We start from the raw sequence: 23,951 nt of genomic DNA, 5'->3' as shown, positions 1-23,951 counted from the left end.
ATGAACACTTTTTGAAAATTGAAGCATGTTTTACATATGATGAGTTGCACAAAACGTATGTACAGTTTGTTGTGTTTTTAAAAAATTTTTATTGGAGTATAGTTGATTCACGGTGTTGTGTTAATTTCAGGTTACAGCAAAGTGAATCAGTTATATATATATATATATATATATATCCACTTTTATTTTTTTTGGAGTCTTTTCCCATATAGGCCATTACAGAGTATTGAGTGGAGTTCCCTGTGCTATACAGTAGGTCCTTATTAGTTATCTATTTTATATATAGTAGTGGGTATATGTCAATCCCATCTCCCAATTTATCCCTCCCCCCCACATCCCCTGGTAACCATAAGTTTGTTTTCTACATCTGTGACTCTACTTCTGTTTTGTAAATAGGTTCATTTGTACCTTTTCTTTTAGATTCCACATGTAAGTGATATCACATGGGATTTGTCTTTCTCTTTCTGACTTACTTCACTTAGTATGATAATCTCTAGGTCCATCCACATTGCTGCAAATGGCATTATTTTGTTTTTTTATGGCTGAGTAATACTCCATTGTATAGATGTACCACATCTTCTTTATCCATTCATCTGTTGATGAACATTTAGGCTGCTTCCATGTCCTGGCTATTGTAAATAGTGCTGCAATGAACACTGGGTGCATGTATCTTGTTTCAAATTACGGTTTTCTCCAGGTATATGCTCAGGAGTGGTACTGCTGGGTCATATGGCAGTTCTATTCTTAGTTTTTTAAGGAACCTCCATAGTGGTTGTATCAATTTACATCCCCACTAACAGTATAGGAGGGTTCCCTTTTCTCCACACCCTCTCCAGCATTTATTGTTTGTAGATTTTTTTAAAATTAATTAATTTACCTATTTATTTTTGGCTGCGTTGGGTCTTCGTTGACGCACGCGGGCTTTTCTCTAGTTGCGGTGAGCGGGGGCTACTCTTTGTTGTGGTGCGTGGGCTGCTTCTCATTGTGGTGGCTTCTCATTGCGGAGCACGGGCCCTAGGTGCGCGGGCTTCAGTAGTTGTGGCTCACGGGCTCTAGAGCACAGGCTCAGTAGTTGTGGTGCACGGGCTTAGTTGCTCCGCGGCATGTGGGATCTTCCCGGGCCAGGGCTTGAACCCGTGTCCCCTGCATTGGCAGGCAGATTCTTAACCACTGTGCCACCAGGGAAGTCCCTGTAGATTTTTTGATGATGTCCATTCTTAGTGGTGTGAGGTGATACTTCATTGTAGTTTTGATTTGCATTTCTCTAATAATGAGTGATGCTGAGGGTCTTTCATGGTTTTTTTGGCCATCTGTGTGTCTTCTTTGGAGGAATGTCTAGATCTTCTGCCCACTTTTTGATTGGGTTATTTTTTTGATATTGAGCTGCATGAGCTGTTTGTATATTTCGGAAATTAATCCCTTGTCGGTTGCTTCGTGTGCAAATATTCTCTCCCGTTCTGAGGGTTGTCTTTTTTGTTTATGGTTTCCTTTGCTGTGCTAAAGCTTGTAAGTTTCATTAGATCCCATTTGTTTATTTTTGGTTTTATTTCCATTTCTCTAGGATGTGGGTCAAAAAGGATCTTGCTGTGGTTTATGTCAAAGAGTGTTCTGCCTATGTTTTCCTCAGAAAGTTTTATAGAAAGTGTCTGGCCTTACATTTAGGTCCTTAATCCATTTTGAGTTCAATTTTTGTGTATGGTGTTAGAAAATGTTCTAATTTCATTGATTTACCTGTAGCTGTCCAGTTTTCCCAGCACCACTCATTGAAGCGACTGGCTTTCCTCCATTGTATATTCTTGCCTCCCCTGTCATAGATTAGGTGACCATAGGTGCGTGGGTTTATCTCTGGCGTCTCTATCCTGTTCCATTGATGTACATTTCTGTTTTTGTGCCGGTACCATACTGTTCAGTTTGTTGTGTCTTGACGAAAGTATACACCACATAACCACCCCACGGTCAAGACACAGAACATTTCCATCACCGCTGCTGGTCCCTCTGTGCCCCTTTCCAGGTGGCCCCCACTCGAGGGAAACAACTCCTGAATTCTGTTATGGGTTTGTTGTGCTTGTTCCTGAACTTTCTATAAATGGGCTCTACAGCATGTGTTCTTTTCATCTGGCTCAGTTCCGGCAACATGATGTTTTTAGGATTCATCCTCAGTGTTTGAATAGCAGTAGCTCATTCTTTTTATTGTGTGAATGCTACAGCTTGGTTATCGGCTCTCCTGTCACTCTTTTCCACACCGTTTTATATCTCCGGCAGCGGATGTGAGGCTTCCAGTTCCTCCCCGTCCTCAGCAGAACTTGTTATTATCTGTTTTTTTTTTATCGTAATCATCCCCGTGGGCGTGAAGTGGCATCTCGTTGCGGGTCTGGTTGCGTTTCCCCGATGGCTTATGGTGTGGAGCATCCTTTCGTGGACTGCTTGCCATCTGTGTGTCTTCTTCAGAGAATGTCTGTCCATACCCTGCGCCAATCAGTCTGCTCACGTTCAAGGCGATTGACCATATGGTTGAATGTACCCTTATTTTCTTTTCCATTTTTCACATCTGTACTTTTTTCTTTTGTTCCTCTTTTCCTGCCTCCGTTTAGACTGCTCTTAAATTCAAGTTAATCTTCTTTATTGTCTTTTTAGCTCTATGTTCGTTTTTTTTTTGGGGGGGGGAGGGGGCCGTGCCACACAGCATGTGGGATCTTACTTCCCCAGCCAGGGATCGAACCCACGCCCCTGGCAGTGGAAGTGTGGAGTTTTAACCACTGGACTGCCCAGGAAGTCCCTAACTCTGTGTTTTTTGTTCCACTTTTTAGTGGTTGCTTTAAGGATTTCAACGTGCAACCTTATCTTCTCACTCTACTTTAAATAACTGTTACACACACCACTTCATGTATAATGGGCACAGAGCACAGCAGTAAAATTAATTCCATTTACCTCTTTCTCTCCCTTTCCTATTGTTGTTAAATGCAGTATTTTATTTCTATGATTGTGATAAACCTATTTAAAGAAATTTTGCCTAAGTGCTCAATGGTCTTTCAAAGAAATTAAGAAAAAAATTATTTTTGCCCATATATTTACCATTTCGGGTTGAGCTTCACTCCTTCTTAAAATCCAGGTTTCCATCTTGCATCACTGCCCCTTAGCCTTAAGAATTTCCTGTGGTAGTTCTTCTGATACGAGTCTGTTGTACACAGATTTCCCCGGCACGCTAGAAATGTCACCCCGTCGTCTCGCAGCTCGGCCCGTCCCTGACGGGAGGCCCGCCGCCACTCAGCCGTTCTGCTGAATATGGTGTGGTTTCTGTAGCCGCCTTGAAGATTCCGTCTCTGGTTCGCATGAGCTGGACTACAGTGTGCTTGGGTGTGAAGGGCTTTGTGTTTATCTTGCTTGCAGTTTACTCTCTTGAATTTGGGGAAAACTTAACCGTTGCCTCTTCCATTATTTCTCTTGCCCATTCTCCCTCTCCGTGTCTTCTGGGATTCTAATTATATATTAGTAATATATACTATAACTATATATAATTATATTATTAGTTAGACCATCTGATAATGTCCCACAGGCCTCAGGCACTGCTATAATTTTTTCCTTCTTTTTCTTGTGTGCTTTAGTCTGGCTGAGACCTGAACCTCTCTTCTTCTGTGTCCTGTCTGCAGTTAAACCTATCCAGCAAACTTTCATTTTAGTTCTAGAACTTCCATTTATTTTATAAAGAACTTTGATTTTCTCTCCTAAATCCTATATTCTTCACTCATCCTCTCCATATCTTTCTCTCAGTTTTAAAACATATTTGTAATTGTTGGTCTAAAGTCCTTGTCTGCTGGATACTGGATCATCTGTGGGTCTGCTTCTGTCTACTGTGTTTCCTGTTGGTTTTTAGTCGCATCTTCAAGCTTCACATGTGTTGTGATTTTCACTGCATCCTGGATATTGTTAACGACATGCTGAGGAGACTCTGGACTGTATCCTTAAGTCTTGTTCTAGAAGGTCATTAAGTTACTGGCAGATCATCTTGATCCTGTGGGGAGGCTTGGTCTTAGGCTTTTCTAGGGTGAGTATATTTCAGTTTTGACCTTAGTCCTGGTATGTGGTCTTTGTTCTTGCAGCATGGCCCTTTTAGGGTTTCGAGGAATGCCCAAGGTATATACCAAGCCTTTCCTACAGGGATGAGCTAGAACTTTGAACTCTTATCTCTGTATCCCTGTGAAATCTCTCTTCAGGTCTTGAATGTTCCAGTTCTGCTGTTTATACACAGTTTGGGAGTCAGCCAAGGATTTGAGGAGAATTTATACATGCATTTTGGGGATCCCTCATTTGGGTGATATCCCCCCTCTATTTCCAGCCACACTGGCAGCGGCAGCCCCAAACTATACCCTCAACCCAAGATGGCCTGCTACGTACTGCTAGAATTTTTATCCCTCAGTGCCCCACAAAGAGCCGGGAAGTCCCCTCAGAGGAAACCCACGTAACTGTGCAGCTCACTGAGTGTCTTTCTTTTCTTTCAAAGACCACATCCCTCAGCTTTGGTTGACCTCCGGTGACTGTCAGATGTGCGTGTGTCCATCCATGGATGCATTTTGGACCAAAAGTTGCCTGTTAAATATAGTGAGAGACATGACAGATTAGAATGAGGATATGGATAACCTTGTTTTCAGGATGGAATCCCTCTTATTTTTCAACTTAACGAATACAGTAAGTAGTTTTCCTATTTAACAACAATGAGAAAAGGACAAGAGGAAAGCAGGGCTTCTTCGGGTAAAAGCGAGTGTCTGCTGTGAAGTGTCGTTCCAAGTCTTTATCTAAACAAGGATAACAGCTAAAGCCTTGGTCACTTATCAGCTGTGGTCCGTGGGCACTGAGGTGTGGCCTGAGAGTGTGTGTGGTGGGGGACAGGTGACGCCTCTGACTCCTCCCCAGGCCCTTGGCGAGGTGAGCCTGAGGGTCCCCGGCTTCCCTTTCTACTTCTGTCCCAGTATTTCAGACCCTGCATGCCTTCCCTGTGTCTGGATGGAAGCTGCCTTTACTGCAGCACTGCCCCTCTCCCGGGCCTGACGTTTCTGGGAGGGAGCGGACCCCGTCCCTGCTCCCTGTGGCCGGAGGTCTGCTCTGTGATGTTGCTGGCACACCTGTGGTTCAGGCTGCAGCCTCCGTGTGCATTCAAGTTCAAATCCAGGCGCTGCCACCGATGACTGGTCACTTTGGGCTGGTCCCCTGCACTCTTGGAGTCTCTGTTCCTTCATCTGAAAAGTGAGATGGAAATACCATCCCTCCCACAGGAGAGCACGTTGACGGCTGGGAGATGTGAGAGGCAGAAAGCGGGCCTTGGAGCGTCCGTGAGTGTGAGGGTTGGTGACAGTTACCCCAGAGGACCGCTTCCCTGGATCTCGTGGACAGAGCTCTCCCCAGGTCCTCCTCCCTTCCACCACCCACGGCAGGGGCACCTTCCCTTTGGGTACCCGGCCCACCTCGAGGACAGTGATGGGTCTCACCCACATCTGTTGCCCCCGTCTCCCGCTCCGCGTGCAGCAGGGCCCCTACGTGCTCGCACAAGCAGGGTCGCTGTGAACTCCGCCCTGTGCAGTTTGGCGGGCGGCGAGCGTGCTGGTTGGCATGCCCCCGGGGGCACTAGCACCTCCTGGCAGGACTTCCTGCCACCCAGGTCTTGCTGACAGGCAGCAGCATCCTAGGGGCCTGTTAATTAGTCCAAGTGGATAATGGCATCTCGGGATAAAAGGAGGGATGCTGGGGTTTGCTTATTAGGTCTCAGGCAGGAAAGAGAGGTATGGGCGGGCTCTCGCCACCTGTGACTGAGAACCCAGCTGAGCTTCTGAGTCCTGAGGGCAGCCAAGGACAGAGGGGTCATTTCTCTGTGGACCTGGAGTCCACCCACCATGACAGGAAGCCGGAGCCCACCTTGGGGACTCGTGCCCCCTCCCTCTGGAGCCAGATGGCACTGCCTGAGGGCAGGGCTGTGTCCTCCTGTCCTGGTGGCCTCAGCACAGGGCGGGAGGTGGAGGACGCAGGCAGTAAAAGCCAAGAGAGGACAGCCCTGCAGCTCTTCACCTTCCCTCGAACCTGACTCCGTCTCCCCTGCACCCTTGATCTGACCTCCTACCTGCGGTACTAATTTTGGTGACCTGTAGCTCTCGTGATGTGCAAACTCTTGGTTTGCTGGAGTGAGTAACAGAAAGAGACAGAGAGAGACGTGTCCCATGGCGGGGCACCATCGCCTAGAGCTCTAGTCCTCACCGCCGGGGGTGGGAGATGCTGTGGCCTCAAGTGATTGATAGGAAATGCCAAGTAACCGTGGCAGGAAGGGTTCCGAAAGCCTCAGAAGAGGGTGCTGGACTCCAGCCGTTTCCTTGTCGGTAAAAATGGGGCTAATGGTCTGAGTGTCCCTGCGAGAAAATGCGAAGGCGCCACGGGGCAGCTACAGTTAGAGATGCCGACACCATGGTCAGATGTGGTGCAGGAGCCGTGGCCCCACTGGTCACACCGCAGGTCACACTGCAGCTCTCCCGGCGCTTTCACCCCTGTGCTCCGAGCTCGCTCGGCCTGCCCCTCATGCTGGCTCTTCTGCCCCGCAGGTACCGGTAACAGTATCATGGTCGTGACCACGGCTGGATTTCTTCATCAAGAACTGAAGATTGGCGAGAACTTTAAAGAGATAAGCACCTCCTTCCTGGGTTTCCAGCTCATGCCCGAGGTAACCCCGTGCGTCAGGTTGGGCCAGTGCCCCCGTGCCACTGGGCTGCCACTGCCCACGTCGTGACTGTTCCACTTTAGCAGGAGCAGCTCTGGGCGGCCTGTGCCGGGTACGAGGACATCTACGTTTGGAGCCTGCAGGACCTCACCCAGCCCCCGCAGAGGATCCACCTGCAGGACTGCTCCAAGATCAACTGCATGATCCAGGTGAAGAAGCAGGTAAGGCGGCCCCGGGGCTGCTGATCAAGGCCTGGCCGGGAAGGACGTGGGTCTGGGGGTGCCCGAGAGAGCACCGCACACCTCTGAGTGGGCTGCTTGTGTGGTGCCTGTTTCTCCTCAGCAGATCTGGGTGGGCGGCACAGGGCTGTCGCAGGGGAGATCCAAGGGGAAAATCTACGTGATCGACGCCGAGAGGAAGACGGTGGAGAAGGAGCTGGTGGCCCACACGGACACGGTGAAGACCCTGTGCTCCGCGGAGGACAGATACGTGCTGAGCGGGTCCGGCCGCGACGAGGGCAAGATCGCCATCTGGAAGGTCGAGTAACCAAGGGCGCGTGTGCCCTGTGAGCACGGGACGCGCCTTCTGCCAGCTCCTGGCGCCTCCCCAGAGAAGGCGGGTCTGAGCCTGGGGCGGGGGCACTGGGCGGGCTCCGCGGCGGGGGCCTGTGTGGCTCTGGCCTCAGTTACGAGACTGATAGTGTCGCACTTTCTCTCCTGGACTTAGCTGATTAAACTGGACCGTTTCGGGCTGGGGTGCCTGTCAGGCAGCCTCTGCTGAGAAGTCACCCGGTGCTGTCTGGACGGCTCCAGAATCCACGACCTGGGCCAGCACCAGGCCATCCGGGAGCAGTTGAGCCGGAGCACCCGGGACCTGCAGACCTTGGGTCTTGCTTTTCCTCCACTTCACTCACTCGCCAAATACTAAGCACCAGATTCACCGGAGCCCCACAGCCAGACACTGACCTCTTGTTCGCAGCAAAGCTCACGAGAAGGGGGGTGTTTTAAATGACCACGTTGTGGTTGAACAGGTTTGCACCTGCCCTTGCTGTCCCCCGACAGAGCAGGTGACCAGCGCCTGCCCAGGGAGGGGGACAACACTGGGTTGAGGCTGTCGGGACAGGGCTGGGCCAGCTGACGCAAGCGCTGGGTTTTTTCCTTTTAATTAATGCAACGTTTTTTATAATGAAAAAACCTAGAGACTTTTTCAAACAAAGGTCGGCGTTCCATCTAAAATAGCACAAACAAACCCTTAGCAGACGCTCGTGTCCGTTTCCGCTGCGTCTGCATCCTAGGCGCACAGCGTGTGTGTATATGTAGATGGCGCCTTATTATTTAACTGAGGATAATACTAGCTATGCTCTTATCTTACTAGCCAGAAATATTCGCAGAAGGGACCTTTTGTACATTTTTACCATTACCCTTGAGCTATCGTCCCCCAATTGTGAGCAAGGGAGGTTTTGGCACGGCTGCACTGCGTGGAGGCCCGAGGCCTGTCCCCTATGGGCCCACGATGCGCTCTGCCGCAGGGGGCTGGCTGGCTGCCGGACCCTCCCCCTGGGCTCTGGGGGCTTGGATAGACATCACGCTGGACCTCGCTCACCCTGAGAGGTCTGTGAGTGTCTCTGTCAGGCCCCCAGCACACAGCCAGGCTTCAGAGACATCTGCAGCGCCTCCCAGGTGAGAGCTTTGGCTACGCCTCTAGCTGTGCCTGCAGAGCCCCAAGCATTCTGGAGGGTCTGATCACTGACTGACATTTTGGAATGTTCTGAGACTGTGGTGTGGAGAACAGCCAGGCGGCCTAATCCGCCCCTCCCCTCCCCTCCCCCGCCACCCCGAGTCTGTCCTCCAGGGGAGGGTGTGTTCCCCTGACGGACTTCTAGAAGGAAGACTAGGCCAGCAGCAACTGGCAGAAGGTGGAATTCTGCCTCTGTAAACACATGAAAAATTCGAGTAAAAGCCTGTCAGAAATCCACGTAAATTATTGTGAATTCCAACCCACATGTAACCAGGTATTTTCACCTCGTTGGTAATAGATTCTCTTTTTTACTAAAACACTGCTGTGCGGTTTCCTTACTTTATCCAACGTTAACTGGTGGTGGCGCTTTAATAATACAGGACTGCTCAACATCACTAATTATTAGAGATGCACATCCAAACAACGAGGTAGCACCTCACGCCAGTCACAATGGCCAACGTTCAAAAGTCGACAGATGACAAATGCTGGAGAGGGTGTGGAGGAAAGGGAGCCCCCCACCCCCACCCCCACACTGTTGGTGGGAATGTAAGTTGATGCAGCCACTATGGAGAACAGTATGGAGGTTCCTTACGAAACTAACACTAGAAGCACCGTATGACCCAGCAATCCCACTCCTGGGCATATATCCAGACAAAACTCTAATTCAGAAAGACAGACACAGGCGCCCCAATGTTCACAGCAGCACTATTCACAATAGCCAAGACATGGAAACAGCCTAAACGTCCATCGACAGATGAATGAATAAAGAAGATGTGGCGTGTGTATATATATACACACATACACACACAATGGGATATCATCACTCAGCCATAAAAGAATGAAATAATGCCATTTGCAGCCACGTGGATGCAACTAGAGATTATTATACTAAGTGAAGTAAGTCAGAAAGAGAAAGACAAATACCATATGATATCATTTATACATGGAATCTAAAATATGACACAAATGAATCTATCTACGAAACAGAAACAGACTCACGGATGCAGAGAACAGACTTGTGGCTGCCAAGGGGCAGAGGGTTGAGGGAGGGATGGAGTGGGAGTTTGGGATTAGCAGTTACAAACTATTACATATAGAATGGATGTACAAGGTCCTACGGTAGAGCACAGGGAAGTGTATTCAGTACCCTATGATAAACCGTACGGAAAAGAATATTTTTAAAAAGTGTGTATGTGTGTATAACTGAATCACTTTGCTGCTCTACAACAGTAACTAACACAACATTGTAAATCAACTATACTTCAATAAGAAAAATATTAACCCCGGAAAAAATTAATACAGGATCATTTTGGATTTGTTCATATTGATTCTAAGCACCTGTCAAGTTACTTTAATGCAGACTCTTCATTTCCTTTATTCTTGGTGATAATTTCCAAGATCTTATTTGACAGTGATTGCAACTGAAATGAGTACAGAAAAATCAGAGGCTTTTAGGAAATGATCCTTTATATAAAAGAGGAAAAAGAGGTGAACAAGGGGGTTAAAAGGGGAATAGATTGGCTGGTGCAAGCGTATGGTTCTGTATTTATGTAAAAAGAATCTTGCCAGTGGAGTTTGGAAATGAAAAGGGCACTTTTATGCCTTCCATGTTTCCTCTGTGCTTTGGAGAGATTCCACGATGAATGATTTGTCGTGGGAAGGCCCAAAATGAGCCAGAATTTATTAAACAGACAATGATGCCTTCCCTACCTCAGCTTTAGAAACCGGAATTAAACTGGTACCAAAAAAAGTGTTTATCTTGCACTAGAAGCTCGTTTACTTTAATATAATTTCAGCTCTCCAGCCGTATTTCAGACAACAGACAAGACAGCTTGGTTTGGGGGCTGGCACGGCGCCACGATGACAATCAAAAGCTCAACCCACTCCCTGGTCACGGGGAACGTTTTTATGATTTGTTCTCGGAAGATGCAAATGCACTGGTTGCTCTCAAATGACAACCTTGGTATTGGATGTGCTTGTAACATCTGAATTACAAGTGCATGACTTTGATCCATTTCTAGGGGATTCCTTAGGAAGATGAAGAGGTGTTTTATCCACATGACTAGGGAGGGCACAGTTGGAAAACCTGGCAAAGTTGCCCTGCTGTTGCTGCTGCCTGCAAATGTTTGTATCATATTTCTTGCAGGGACTTCCCTGGTGGCGCAGTGGTTAAGAATCCGCCTGCCAATGCAGGGGACACGGGTTCGAGCCCTGGTCCGGGAAGGTCCCACATGCTACGGAGCAACTAAGCCCATGCGCCACAACTACCGAGCCTGCGCTCTAGAGCCCGCGAGCCACAACTGCTGAGCCTGTGTGCCACAACGACCGAAGCCCGCGCGCCTAGAGACTATGCTCCGCAACAAGAGAAGCCACCGCAATGAGAAGCCCGCACACCACAACAAAATCACCGCAACTGGAGAAAAGCCCGTGTGCAGCAACGAAGACCCAACAGAGCCAAAAATAAATAAATTTATAAAATAAAAGAAAAAAAAAGAAAGCTATGTCCATGTCCTAGCCCCTGGAACCTGTGATTGTGACCTTATTTGGCAAAAGGATCTTTGCAGATATAACCAAGTTTAAGATCTCATGATGAGATGGTCCTGAACCCAAAGACAAGCATCCTAAGAATAAGAGAAGAGACCAACACAGGGGAGAGGCCAACTGCATGTCGACTGCAAGAGCTGCACTTTAAATATAAAAATGCAAATGGAATAAGAGAAAAAGGATGAAAAACGTGTACCCTGCAAATGATAAGCATAAGGCTGGTAGAGCTGTTAATAGGCAAGACAGACTTCAACTGAAGGGATATTTACAAGAAACAAACGGGTGTGCACGAGGATGAGACGGTCAGTACATCAAGATGACACATAATGATCCTATGTGTATACGCATTTAGTAATAGAGATTCAAGATATGTGATGCAAACATGATACAACTGGAGGAGAAAACAGACAGATCCACTCTCGTTGGAGATTTAACACACTGCTCTCAGGAACTGATGGAACAAGCAAACAAAAAAATTAGCAAGGCTATAGAAGATGCGACACTATCAACCAATGTGACCTGACATTACAGAACACTACGCCCAACAACAGCAGAATATCCGTTCTTTTCAGGTGCACGTGGGGTGTTCATCAAGCTAGACCGTGTGCTGGACCACAAGTTGGAAAAGATTTAAATCACAGAAAATGTTCTCAGACCATGCCAAAATTAAATTAGAACTCAGGGACTTCCCTGGTGGTCCACTGGGTAAGACTGCGCTCCCAAAGCAGAGGGCCCGGGTTCAATCCCTGGTTGGGGAACTAGATCCCGCATGCGTGCCGCAACTAAGAGTTCACATGCCGCATCTAAGAAGTCCGCATGCCGCATCTAAGGAATGTGCATGCTGCAAGTAAAGATCCTGCATGCTGCAACCAAGACCAGGCGCAGCCTAAATAAATAAATAAATTATATTTTTTAAAAACCTCTAATTAATTGTTAAAAAATCAACAGCAATAATTACACAAAAGTCTCCATATTAAAATTATCTTGCAAAAAACCCATGGGTCTAAAAACAAAAAATCACGAGGGAAATTATAAAATATTTTCAGCTGAATGACAATGAAAACACAGTATCTCAAAATTTATGGGATGCGGCTAAAGCAGTGCGCAGAAGAAAAATTATAGCTTTAAATGCCTCTACTAGAAGGTTTAAAGTCAACAATCTGAATTTCCATTATAAGAATACAGAAAAATAAAAACATTTAATCCAAAACAAGGAAAGGAGGAAATAATAAAGATAAGCCCAAATATCAATGAAATGGAAAACAGAGTCAACAAAGCCAAAAATTGGTTCTTAAAAATAATAGGTACGCTCTAGCAAGACTGATCAAGAAAAAAAAAAAAAGCAAACACAAGTTACCAATATCACGAATGAGACAGAGGATGAAATCTTACAGCCATCAAAAGGATAGCGTGAAAAACTTTATGGCAATATACTTGACAGCTTAGATGAAATGTATAAATTTCTTAAAAAACAACTTTATGAAACCAATGCAAGAAGTAGTTGAAAATCTGAATATTCCTATATCTATTAAGAAGTTGACTTTAGTCAAAAACCTCACAAAGAAAATCCTAGGCCCAGTTGATTTCATTAGTGAATTCTAACAAACTCTTAAGGATGGAATACTAAAATTCCATAGAAACTTTCAGAAGAATAGAGGAGGGGAGGACACTTTCCAACTCACTTCAGGAGACCACCATGACCCTGTTCTAAAATCTGACAGTGATCTTACAAGAAAATAAAAGTAGAGATCAGTTCTCTTCATGAACACAGATACAAAATTCCTGAACAAAATATTAGCAAATTGAATCCAGTAATATTTTAAAAGGATAATAGAGCATGACCAAGTGGTGTTTGTTCCAGGAATACAAGGTTAATCTAACATTTGAAAACCAATCTATATAATTCAACATATTAGCAAAATAAAGGACAACAACAAAAAAAATAAAAATAAAGGACAAAAGCCATAATGATCATCTCAATAGATGCAGGAAAAAAACTGAGAAAACATTCATGATAAAATACCTTGGCAAACTAAGAATAGAAGGGAACTTCCTCAAACTGATAAAGGGCATCTACAAGAAACCTACAGCAGAAAACATCCTTAATAGTGAAAGTCTAATTGCTTTCCTCTAAGATTGGAAACAAGGCAAGGATGTTCACTTTCATCCCTCCTATTCAGCATGGTCCTGGAGGTTCCAGTCATGGCAGTAAGGCAAGAAAAATAAAAGAAGGGGAAAAGTACATTTATTCACAGGCAATTATGATTGTTTACATAAATCCTGAAAAGAATCTATTTTTTTAAATTAGGAAAGTAAGCAAATTTAGCAAGGTCACAGCTCAAGATCAATATAAAACAAATTCTAACAGCAAACAATTGGGAAATACTACTTACGATAGCATTAAGGACACGTCAAATAGGAATAAATTTAAGATGTGTCAGACCTGTGCACTGAAAATTCAAAAACACTGCTGAGAGAAATTTTAAAAGACCTAAATAAATGAAAAGATACACCATGTTAATGGACTGGACGGTTAAATATTGTAAAGATGTCAGTTCTCTCCAAGTCGACCCAACAGATTCCATTTAATCCCAATCCAAATCCCAACACAACTTTAAAATAGATATAGTTGTCAATATATATTTATTAAAGTTGTGTTGGGACTTGGGATTGGGATTAAATGGAATCTACTGGGTCAACTTGGAGAGAACTAACATCTTGTACAATATCGATATAGATATATGGATATATTTGGAAATGCAAAGTAGAATAGTCACGATAACCCTTAAAAAGAAGATCAAAGCCAGAGGACTCACACTATGTGATTTAAAGCTTTACTGTAAGATACAGTAATTAAGACTCAGGATAAACACATCAATGGAACAAAATGTAGGGCCTAGACACATAAGTGTACAGATAGGTGATATTCAACAAAAATTTCAAGACAATTCACTAAGGAAAGTCTTTAAAAAAAAAAAAACAGTGCTGCAATTAGTGGAAAAGAGGAAAAAACTCAACCCTTATCTCACTGTACAACCCTTATCTCACTACACAAAATTTAATTCAAGGTGGTTCACCTAAATGTAAAGCTATAAAGCTCTAGAAGCAAGCATAGGAGAATATCTCTGGAACCTTGGTGTAGACAAAGATTTCTTAGAAATGATACAAAAAGTGCTAAATACAAAAGAAAAAATTAATATATTGGATTCATCAAAATACACCATTAATGTGGTGAAAAGAGAAACCACAGATTGGGAGAAAATATTGACAGTGCTACATCTGACAAAGACTTGTATCCAGAATATATAAAGAGCTCCTACAAATCAATAAGAAGACAACTAAAAAATAGGCAGAAGATACTTCACTAATGAAGCTATATGGTTGGCCAGGTTGAAAAGATGCTTAAAGTCATTAGTCATCAGGGGAATACATATGAAACCACACTGAAATACCACTTGGTGCTCGTTAGAATGGCTAATATTAAACATTCACGACAGCAAATAAAGATGAGGCTATTGAGCAAATAAATGAAACTCTCATACGCTGCTGGATAAAAACAGCATAACCACTTTGGGAGAGCTGTTTGTCAGTTTCCTTTAGACACATACCTACCCTGCAACTCCACAATACCACACTTAGTTTTTTTAACCCAAGAGAAATGAAAACATATGTCTACAGAGACACTCTTATGAGAATGTCCATAGCATCTTTATCTGTAACAGCCCTAAAATGGAAACACCCATCAACTGGAAAATGGATGTGATATATCCTCGCAATGGAATTCTATACAGCAGTAAAAAGGAACTAAACAGCAACGTGTATGACTCTCAAAGACACGCTGAGCAAAAGCAGACACAAAGGCTACGAACCGTTTCCATTTACAGAAGTTCAAAATGGACAAAAGCCGTCCACGGTGACCGAATTCATAATCAGTGGTTGCCTGTGGTACAGGGTGTGTGGGGGGTTGAGCTGGAAGGCATCAAGAGAGAACTCTCTGGAATGAAGGAATTATTCCATGCAGATAGAGTGTTAGTTACTCAGGTGTAGGTATTTGTCAAAACGCTCATGGAATTGCACACTTGCATCTGTGCGTGTCACTGTCTGTAAATTCACCTCACTTAAAAAACAAGACTACAGATTTTACGGCTGTTAAAAAAGAATTAGGGAATATTTTGAATTTGATACCAATAAATTTGACAACTTAGACGGAATGGAAAATTTATGTGAAAGATATAAACAACCAAAGCTCATTTAAGAAGAAATAGATAACTGAGTAGGCTTAGTTACAATAAAGTTATTTAACCCATAATTTAAAACCTTCACAGGAAGAAAATGACATAAAGAACTCACCGATGAATTCTTCCAAATATATAAGGAATAAATAACACAAATTCTACGATAATATTTTTCATAAAAACAGAAGAGGAGTTGAATGCTTCCTATCTCATTTATGAGACTAACATTACCTTGCTACCAAAACCAGACAAGACATTACAAAGAAAAAAAATACAGACTAATTTCCCTCATAAACATTAAAATCTTTACAAACAGTTCAGAAAACCAAATCTAGCAATACATAAAGAGGACATTACCTTATGATCAAGTGGAATTCATCGCACGAATGCAAAGTTGGTTTAATATTCAAGACCAATTGATGTCATTCACCATCTTAACAAATGCAAAAAGAGAGAACACAAGTTCATCTCAACAGATTCAGAAAGAGTATTTGACATAATTCAACATCCATTCATGTTAAGAATTCTCAGGAAACTAGGAATAGAAAGAAACTTCTTCAACTGGGTAAAGAGCGGCTACCAAAACCCGCAGCAAACGCTGTACTTACTGGGTAAAGAGCGGCTACCAAAAACCCACAGCAAACGCTGTACTTACTGGGTAAAGAGCGGCTACCAAAACCCCACAGCAAACGCTGTACTTACTGGTGAAGACCGAATGTTCTCACTGTGCAATCAGGAACAAGGCAGACTGCTTTCTCTCACAGATTGGGAGAAAATATTTACAAAATATATCTGATAAAAGACTTGTATCCGTAAAACTCAACAAGGAAAACAAACCAACTAAAAAACAGGGCAAAAAAACTAGGTTAGACATTTCACGAAAGATATACAAATTGCAAACACAGGAAAAGATGCTTAACATCTAAGGAAATGCAGATTAAAACCACAATGGGACACCATTCCACCACCCATAGAACGGCTAAAATTTTTTAAACTACGCTGACTAGGATGCTGACAAGGATGTGCAGAGACCAGAGCCCTCGTTCGTTTGACCGTGGGAACGCAAAATGGTACAGCCCATTCTCAAACCCATCAGAAAAGAGTTTGGCAGTTTTTATAAAGTTAAAAATATACATACTCACCAGCTGGTCGTTTGACTCACCAATCCCTCTCAGGTATTTATCGAAGAGAAATGAAAATGTACATTTCATTACTATACACACAAGTCTCCTACTCAAATGTTCCCAGCAGTTTTGTTTTTGTTTTTTTTTTTGCGGAACGCGGGCCTCTCGCTGCTGTGGCCTCTCCCGTTGCGGAGCACAGGCTCCGGACGCGCAGGCTCAGCGGCCATGGCTCACGGGCCCAGCCGCTCCGCGGCATGTGGGATCCTCCCAGACCGGGGCACGAACCCGTGTCCCCTGCATCGTCAGGCGGACTCTCAACCAGTGCGCCACCAGGGAAGCCCCCCAGCAGTTTTATTCATAATAACCCAAAACTAGAAACAATCCAAACGTCCATCAACTGTTGAATGGATAAACAAATTGCAGTACATTCATTTCATGGAATACTACTCAGCAATAAGAGGGAACAAGCTCGTGGTGCCTGCAATAATATGGATGCATCTCAACTATTTACGCTAGGGACTTCCCTGGTGGCACAATGGTTAAGAATCTGCCTGCCAATGCAGGGGACACGGGTTCGAGCCCTGGTCCGGGAAGATCCCACATGCCGCAGAGCAACTAAGCCTGTGCGCCACAACTACTGAGCCCAAGTGCCGCAACTACTGAAGCCCACGCACCTAGAGCCCGTGCTCCACAAGAAGAAAAGCCACCACGATGAGAAGCTCCCGCACTGCAACGAAGAGTAGCCCCCGCTCGCCGCAACTAGAGAAAGCCCGCGCACAGCAATGAAGACCCAACGCAGCCAAAAATAAAGTCCAAAAAAAAATTATGCTAAATAAGGGAAACCAATCACAAAATATTGCATACTATTATATTCCATTTATAAGAGACTCAAGAAAAGGCAAAAACTACAATGACCAAAAGCAAACGAGTGACTGTCATGCATAGGAGGTGGGAGAAGGGAACGCCTACAGAGGAGCACAAGGGAACTTCTTGGGGGGACAAAATAAGCTGCCGTGAACATGTGTACAGAAGTTTTTATGTGAACACGTGTCTTCTTTCGCCTGGGTATAACCCTAGGAGTGGAATTGTCGGGTTGCATCTTAACCCGACGTGTGTTCGACTTTTTGAAGCACTATATCATGCTTGCAGTGCTGGTTACACTTTCTACACATTTATCAGAACTTATCATACGGCACACTTAAAATTGGTCAATTTTGGGGCTTCCCTGCAGGCGCAGTGGTTAAGAATCCGCCTGCCAATGCATGGGGCACGGGTTCGAACCCTGGTCTGGGAAGACCCCACATGCCGCGGAGCAACTGAGCCCGTGTGCCACAACTACTGAGCCTGCACTCTAGAGCCCACGAGCCACGACTACTGAAGCCCGCGCGCCTAGAGCCTGTGCTCCGCAACAGGAGAAGCCACCGCAGTGAGGAGCCCGCACACTGCAACAAAGAGTAACCCCCGCTCGCCGCAACCAGAGAAAGTCCACACACAGCAATGAAGACCCAACACAGTCAAAAATAAATAAGTAAAATAAATAAATTTTTAAAAAATTGGTCAATTTTATTGCCTGTAAATTATACCTCAAGAAAGCTAATTTGTAAAGAAAAAATAAAACTTGAAATCAAAGAGAAAAAGGCAAATCATGATTAATCCTGAATTATACACTTTCCTGATGCTCAGTGCTCAGATTAACGAGATGACGCCAAAGGTCTACTCACATGTGCCATGCAGACCCAGCCGAGTCCGAAGTCTCCTATGTGCATTGCAGCAGCTGTGCCGGGAACGGTGTCACTCTGGATCTGTCACCTACCGCCAGGAGGGCGTGTGGTGGATATGCTAGTTGCCGCCACCTCACTTGGCAAAAGTCCTCTGTGGTCCTTCAGGCTGGGTCTCCTTCTTCAGCGTCCTGCTGCTCTCCACCCTTCCAGGACCCTGGGAAGAGTCCTACTCTTGTCTTTGAGAGTGCGTATGTGTGTTTTCTATCATTTCTAAGGGCCTGGAAAAGACACTGTGTGTCCACCTTCTGGTATCTCAGAGCTCAGTTTCCTGATCTAAAAATTATAAGTCACTCCATTTTGTTGGCAGAATCAAGCACATAACAGAATGATGTAAAAGAACTGTGCAAATGGGAAGCATATAAAAGCTTTATAATTAAAGCCAATGTGTCCTCTAGACTGAGTTTGAAGCCAAATGGGAGATTTCTAAGAATTCAACTCTTCAATAATAAATTTTTCTTCTCCCACTCCCAGGAAAATCCTAAAGCATACGTCCCAGAAACACAAATTAGTGAGTTTTTAGAATGATAGATGAGGTATAGACAGACAGGTTAGACAGAAAATAGATAAGGTAAATAGACATAAATACAACTTTTTTTCTGATTTTCCGATAAAAATGAAACAAACACTCCAAACAAAAACCTCTGTTCATACTGTTAAAACAATGTGGTAGACCAATATGTGCTAATAAGGAAAGATGATCAACTATTTTGCGAAACAAAAAAACGTACATTGCAAACTCTACATAGTGTGGTCCAATTTTTGTTAAAAAAAAAGATTGTTTCTGCTTTAGCACATGTGGGACAGATGTGGAGGCGTGCGGGTTGGACGGGGTCTGGGGCACTGCTTTTCCGTTATCTACCGCCCGTGTGTGTGCGCCCTCCAGCCAGCGGTCTGGAGTGGCCTCCCCTGGCGGGTGACTGCACCTGCGCCAGGTGAGGCGTGGCGGCCCCGCACCTCCGCCCCGCGCCAGGTGTCGCGGGCTTTGCGCATCCTGGGCAGGGGCTGGACGGACACCAGGGGCCGCTGTGCGCTCGCTTAGCCGGGAAGAGGATGAGGGCGGGGCCCCTGGCTCCAAGCTCCTCCCCACGGGGAGGGCCCGCCTCTCGCTGCCTGCACAGCGGCAGGAGGGGCAACGCGCGGACCCTTCAGTCCCCACGACAGGGAGGCACGACCCCCTTGGTCCCCACGGCAGGGAGGTGTGGCCAGGTTCTGCCCGCGGGGGCGCTCGGGGCACAAGCGCAGGGCCAGGGCCTCCCAGCTTCCATCCTCCTGATGCCCAGGCGCAACCCCGGGACCCCGTGGTGATCTCGCCCCCAACCCCTCCCCGCCGAGGGTCCGAGCCGGCCCCTTCGCCCCTCCGACATGGCTTGCAGCTGCCCAGGGTCCCACCCAGTCCGTGTGGCACACACCCCATGCCTGATGGCAGCTCGGCCGCTCCCTGGCTGGCTGGTGGTAACCAGGGCCGTTCCTGAGTTTTACACCCTTCCCTGGAAGGCTCTCTTACCAGCCGTCAGGACCCCATTACCCACCCACCAGGACAGGCCTTGGCAAGGAAGGGCTGCCAGACATTTGCCCACACCTGGCCTGGGGCCCCAAGCTCGGGGTCTGGCCTGAAAGGGCTGTTGTCAGGTCACCAGCATGCTGGGTGGTTATCACCCCCAGCTGGCTCAGCCTGAAGCCCACCTGAGCCAGGTGAGGTGGGCCGAGCTGAGACCCCCACCCACCCACCCAACCCCCTCACCTCTGGCAGGTGCCCTGGAGGGCCTGGGAGTTCTGACACGGGCCCCCAGGTTTGGGGCTGGGAGAGCCTCTGGGGACACTTCAGGAGCCCTTACCTAGTCCACACCCACTGGCAGCCCTTGGTCAGAGCGGGGCGTCTCTGTCCTCTCCACAATGGACCCACCCAGGTTCCAGGAGGGCAGGGGGCGGGCCTGGGTCCACAGCCCAGCCACAGGAAGGCAGAGGGAGGGGTTCTGGAGAAGTGACACAGACACACCCACGCTGTCACCTGGCAGGGAAAGGTTTATTAAGTTTCAACCACAGAGTGACAGAGCGAAACAGACATAGGGAGAGCCTGGTCTACATCGGAAAGTGAGCGTGTCACACAGACAGGACCTTATGCACAGGGATGGGGCAGAGAGTGCCATGCAGCCACATCTACCGGAAAGAAGCCCCGAGACCTAGGGCTCTGCATCAAGACACACAAACACCAGGCCGCTTGTGCCCACCTAATAAAAAAATTAAGTGATGTGCGATATTACTTTTCTTTATAATCCCTTTTCCTCATAAAACGTTATGTGTTTAACACACACTTATATCACTGCTAAAATCAGCAAGAGCTATTATAGCGCTCCAACTTAATTAAGTTGATAAAAAAAAAGTTGTCCTGTGGCCAGTTCACAATGGAACTAAGTAAGTTTTGTTCCGAGATGCCTGGGGAGTTTCTCTGGCAGCAGGAGGCGTTTCCAACAATTGGGTCATTCCGCCACCGAGAGACAGTCTCGGTCCACAGCATGTGGAGCTGTGCCCCTGGCAGCCCGGGGTAGGGCAAGAGGGCAAGGTGGGCACTCAGCTCAGTGGAGGCCCAGTGGAGGCGGCCACTCCCGAGGATGGGCTGGCCAAGGGGCCAGGACGGCGGTGGGCGGCTCCCCACGAGGAGGTAATGACAACAGCCCCCAAACATACCGGGTGCCCAAGAGCCGCGATGAATCGACACCAGTCCGCTGACAGCTGAGCCCCAGGAACGCTCGGGGGTGGACCCTCGCGTTAGCCCTGTCAGGCAGGCCTGAGGCCCCAGGCCCGGAAGCGGGCAGGAGATGGATGGTGTGTCCTAGAAGCAGCCGCCTGTGGATGGAACACGGAGAGTCGGGCACGTCCGTTTCTGGCAGCAGCCTTCCCAGGAGGCCCCTCACAGGGGTGCCTGCGCTCACAGCCGGGGCAGCCAAAGGTGGACAGAAGCCCGGGTGGAAGCCCAACAGCTCGAAGGTGGCTCATGTCCAGAGAATCTGGTGTCTGACAGCCTTGCTCTGCGCAGCTGTCCCTGTCACCGGCTGCTGCGCGCCCTCAGCTGCACAAGGGATCGATCAGCTGGCACCTCCCGGAGCGTTTTTTCAGCTCAGGCTACAGGGGCCTGTGGTGCCCGGAAGGCGAAGGCTGGACAGAGAGGACGGCCCTTCCCCACAAGCTCTACCAGCCACTCCTGCCCCTGCAGCCTCTCAGAGGCTCCACCTTGGGGTTCTGGGGGGCCAGAGATCTACGTCTCCACACACTCGAGCCTTTAAGAAAACACACCCGAGGACTATTTGGAGCCAACGACCCAGCCGTCCTGCCTCCCTCTGGGGGACACTGCTGGTCCCCCCACCTCAGGGGCCCTCCAGCCACCCGGGGAACATCGTAGTGCTGACCCTGCCGACAGAACAGGGACCAGGTCCCACCTGGCCGACCTCGATGGCCCCTCGAGCCTCCCCACGGGGGGGCGCTCCCGCACGGGCAGACCCCGCCGCGTATCTGGGGCATCGATTTGATTCTCCACTCAGCGGACTTTTATAGGGAACCAAGGGTGCAAACCAGACCTATGTTACCCTGTTTTGGTAGTAAGTCCATTTATATGACACGGCGACCAACCAAATCCCTGCCAAGCCCTCTGCTCAGGGACACCGGGCCCTGAGCGGGTGCCCGCAGACCCCCGGGGCCCACAAGGCCAACTCCAGGGTCATCTCCAGCATCAGCCACCCGGCCAGCCTACCCAGGGGTTGTCACAGCCCACTGGTCACAGCCTGACCAGTCCCCTTGGCCGGAACACCAGACAGAGTACCTTTCGAGTTAGCAGGCCACAGAGGACCGCTCTGGGGCAGTCGCCCCACGTTGCCCTGAGGTACAGCGATAGGAAGCACACAGCCCTGAGCCATGGGCGGCAACCACCGCCTGCCTCTCGGCTTCTCTTAAGACACAAGGTGACGACAGAGCTTCAAGTCAGTGCGACCTGGGAATAACCTCACTGCAAGGATGGTGCCTGCTCGCTCCCAGGCGAGGGGCCGGGAGGGCAGTGCTGCGGGCTGGCTCCATGGCTGCCCCCGATCCAGACGGCAAGGCACCTGCCCTCCCAGACCGACACAGTAAGACACACTTTGGTCCCAAACAGCCAGAGGCTTTGAAATCTGTAAAGCTCGATGGCAGGACACTCGCTTCTGCCCGGAGCCGCCAGCAGCGGCCACGCCCTTCCCTGCGGGCCTTTATCACAAGCACTTTCCAGCGTGGTTCTTGTCCTAACAGTGACTTGAACAAATGTCCTTTGATGTCTTCGCTGGTGCAGATCACGATCAAGTTTAAGGCTGGGATCTCCAGGGTCAACACGCTTTCCAGGTGGTGGTCTTGCCACAAGCCCCTCTTGCTCCTATAAATCAAACCCCAGCCGGGCCCTGAGGGCCCTGGGTCTGGAAGGGAGCGCTGGCTGTGGATAGGGGCGGGCCCACGAGGGGTGGCCCTCTCCCCACCATCCCCGCCACCATCCCCATATAGTCTATGCTCTCCGGCCTCCCTGTTTTCTAGCTGCCAGGAGAACCCTCGAGGAGCAGCTAAACGCAGGCTGCGATCGAATCACAGCAGGAGGACCTACCATCCGAAAGCTATGAAGGTCACTGAATTGCATGTAAGTGACCTGCTGGGGGCACCCGCTTGGTTGCGGGGAGCGGGAGGCGAGGGGGAGGGTGTTGAAAAGCACACACCGGATGGCCAGTGGGTCAGTGGGGGCCTCAGGAACACCGAGAGGGCCTCCAGTGGTGGGAAGGACTTTCCCATCCAAGCACGAGATTCCCAAGGTCATGCTCCAGCTATGATGCCATCGAAAACACTCCCATCTTCTGGTCGGTTCTCTGTGATCCTGGGCTTCTGAGGGAGGACACGTGGCCTGTGGACACGTCTGACATGGACAGGCACCGCTGCTCCTTGGGCACAAACCACAACCTACAAAGTGCCACCAGCAACGGAGAGATGGGGCAAGACCAGAGGCTGGTCAAATACATTAAATACCGCTATTCCTTTCAACCCACAGAAAATTCAAGTAGTTTATTTAAAAACTGCTTAATTTCATCTTGAAATATATGTTTGCTTTAGAATGATCATATTGCAGCATGATTCTCATGCATTTTAAAGTACTTTATTTAAAAAAACATCAACTTGAGGCAGCGAAGTATTACAATCCTCTCTCACTTTATCCGGGTAATGGGCGGGAGGCCTCCCTTCTTTCTCCTGAGATCAGTAAACCTAGACTGACCGTTCCAAAGAAGAAAAGCAGGAACTGCTTAGTTATAAAGAGAGTGTGGTTTGAAAAGCATTTCCAAACAGCTGCAGCATGTGACGACCGAGCTCCCCCGGGGCCCGAGTTTGGTTCTCCGCCGAAACCAGAAACACCGCGCCGAGTTGACCCGTGGACTGGACCTTCCTTCTGTCCCAAGACCCACTTCTTCACCGTGAGGTGGCTCCGATTCCAGTGGCCAGCGGGGTGAGCAGGCGCAGAGGTCAGAAGGGTGCAGAGTGTCCGGCGTGTGGGCCTGGTGGTGGGGCGCCAGAGGCAGAGCCACACCGGGAGCTCTGCCCTCGGGATTTCCCGCACAAATGGTTTACAGACAAATCAAAGTGCAACACAAGAATCACAGCCTCTCCAGGGAGCTTCGGACAGGACGACGGGCAGGAGGGCTGAGCACGGGCAGCCACACACAGGTAGGCCCGCAGGCAGGGGCAGGTCTGCTAGTTCAAGGGCTACCCCGGCGCTGGCAGCCCATCCCAGCCCGCTGGGCGGGGTGTCTGGAATTGGCCCTTGTGAATTGCCCTGGTCACC

The 23,951-nt window shown here is 47.9% G+C and overlaps 1 protein-coding gene and 1 long non-coding RNA gene across 7 annotated transcripts in view; one reads left to right on the top strand and one right to left on the bottom strand.

The window, feature by feature from the left end:
* Positions 1-18,856, top strand: part of DENND3 (DENN domain containing 3) — a 69,228-nt gene extending 50,372 nt beyond the window's left edge. For 2 of the 6 annotated variants that reach the window (XM_089898662.1, XM_089898660.1), the window contains exons 21-24: positions 6,579-6,697; positions 6,778-6,915; positions 7,037-7,231; positions 7,421-18,856. In XM_089898662.1, coding sequence (XP_089754788.1) covers positions 6,579-6,697; positions 6,778-6,915; positions 7,037-7,231; positions 7,421-7,474 — 506 coding nt within the window. In that variant the 3' untranslated portion in view covers positions 7,475-18,856. Of the gene's footprint in view, positions 1-4,498; positions 6,698-6,777; positions 6,916-7,036 lie in introns of those variants that run through there. The other 4 variants (XM_089898659.1, XM_089898658.1, XM_089898663.1 and 1 more) reach the window with 4 other exon arrangements.
* Positions 524-23,949, bottom strand: LOC149746906 (uncharacterized). The gene is made up of 2 exons (XR_016388272.1): positions 15,568-23,949; positions 524-4,584 (listed from the first exon to the last, which is right to left on the bottom strand). It is a non-coding gene; the product is annotated as an uncharacterized LOC149746906 (long non-coding RNA).
* Between the last annotated feature and the right edge of the window lie 2 nt (positions 23,950-23,951).

This window comes from Delphinapterus leucas, chromosome 17 (genome assembly GCF_059928025.1).
Source record: "Delphinapterus leucas isolate spDelLeu-1000000601 "Yukka" chromosome 17, BTC_Dleu_Yukka2, whole genome shotgun sequence".
Classification (NCBI taxonomy): Eukaryota; Metazoa; Chordata; class Mammalia; order Artiodactyla; family Monodontidae; genus Delphinapterus; species Delphinapterus leucas.
The sequence above is the reverse complement of the archived record's forward strand: the minus strand, read 5'-3'. Positions and strand labels throughout refer to the sequence as shown.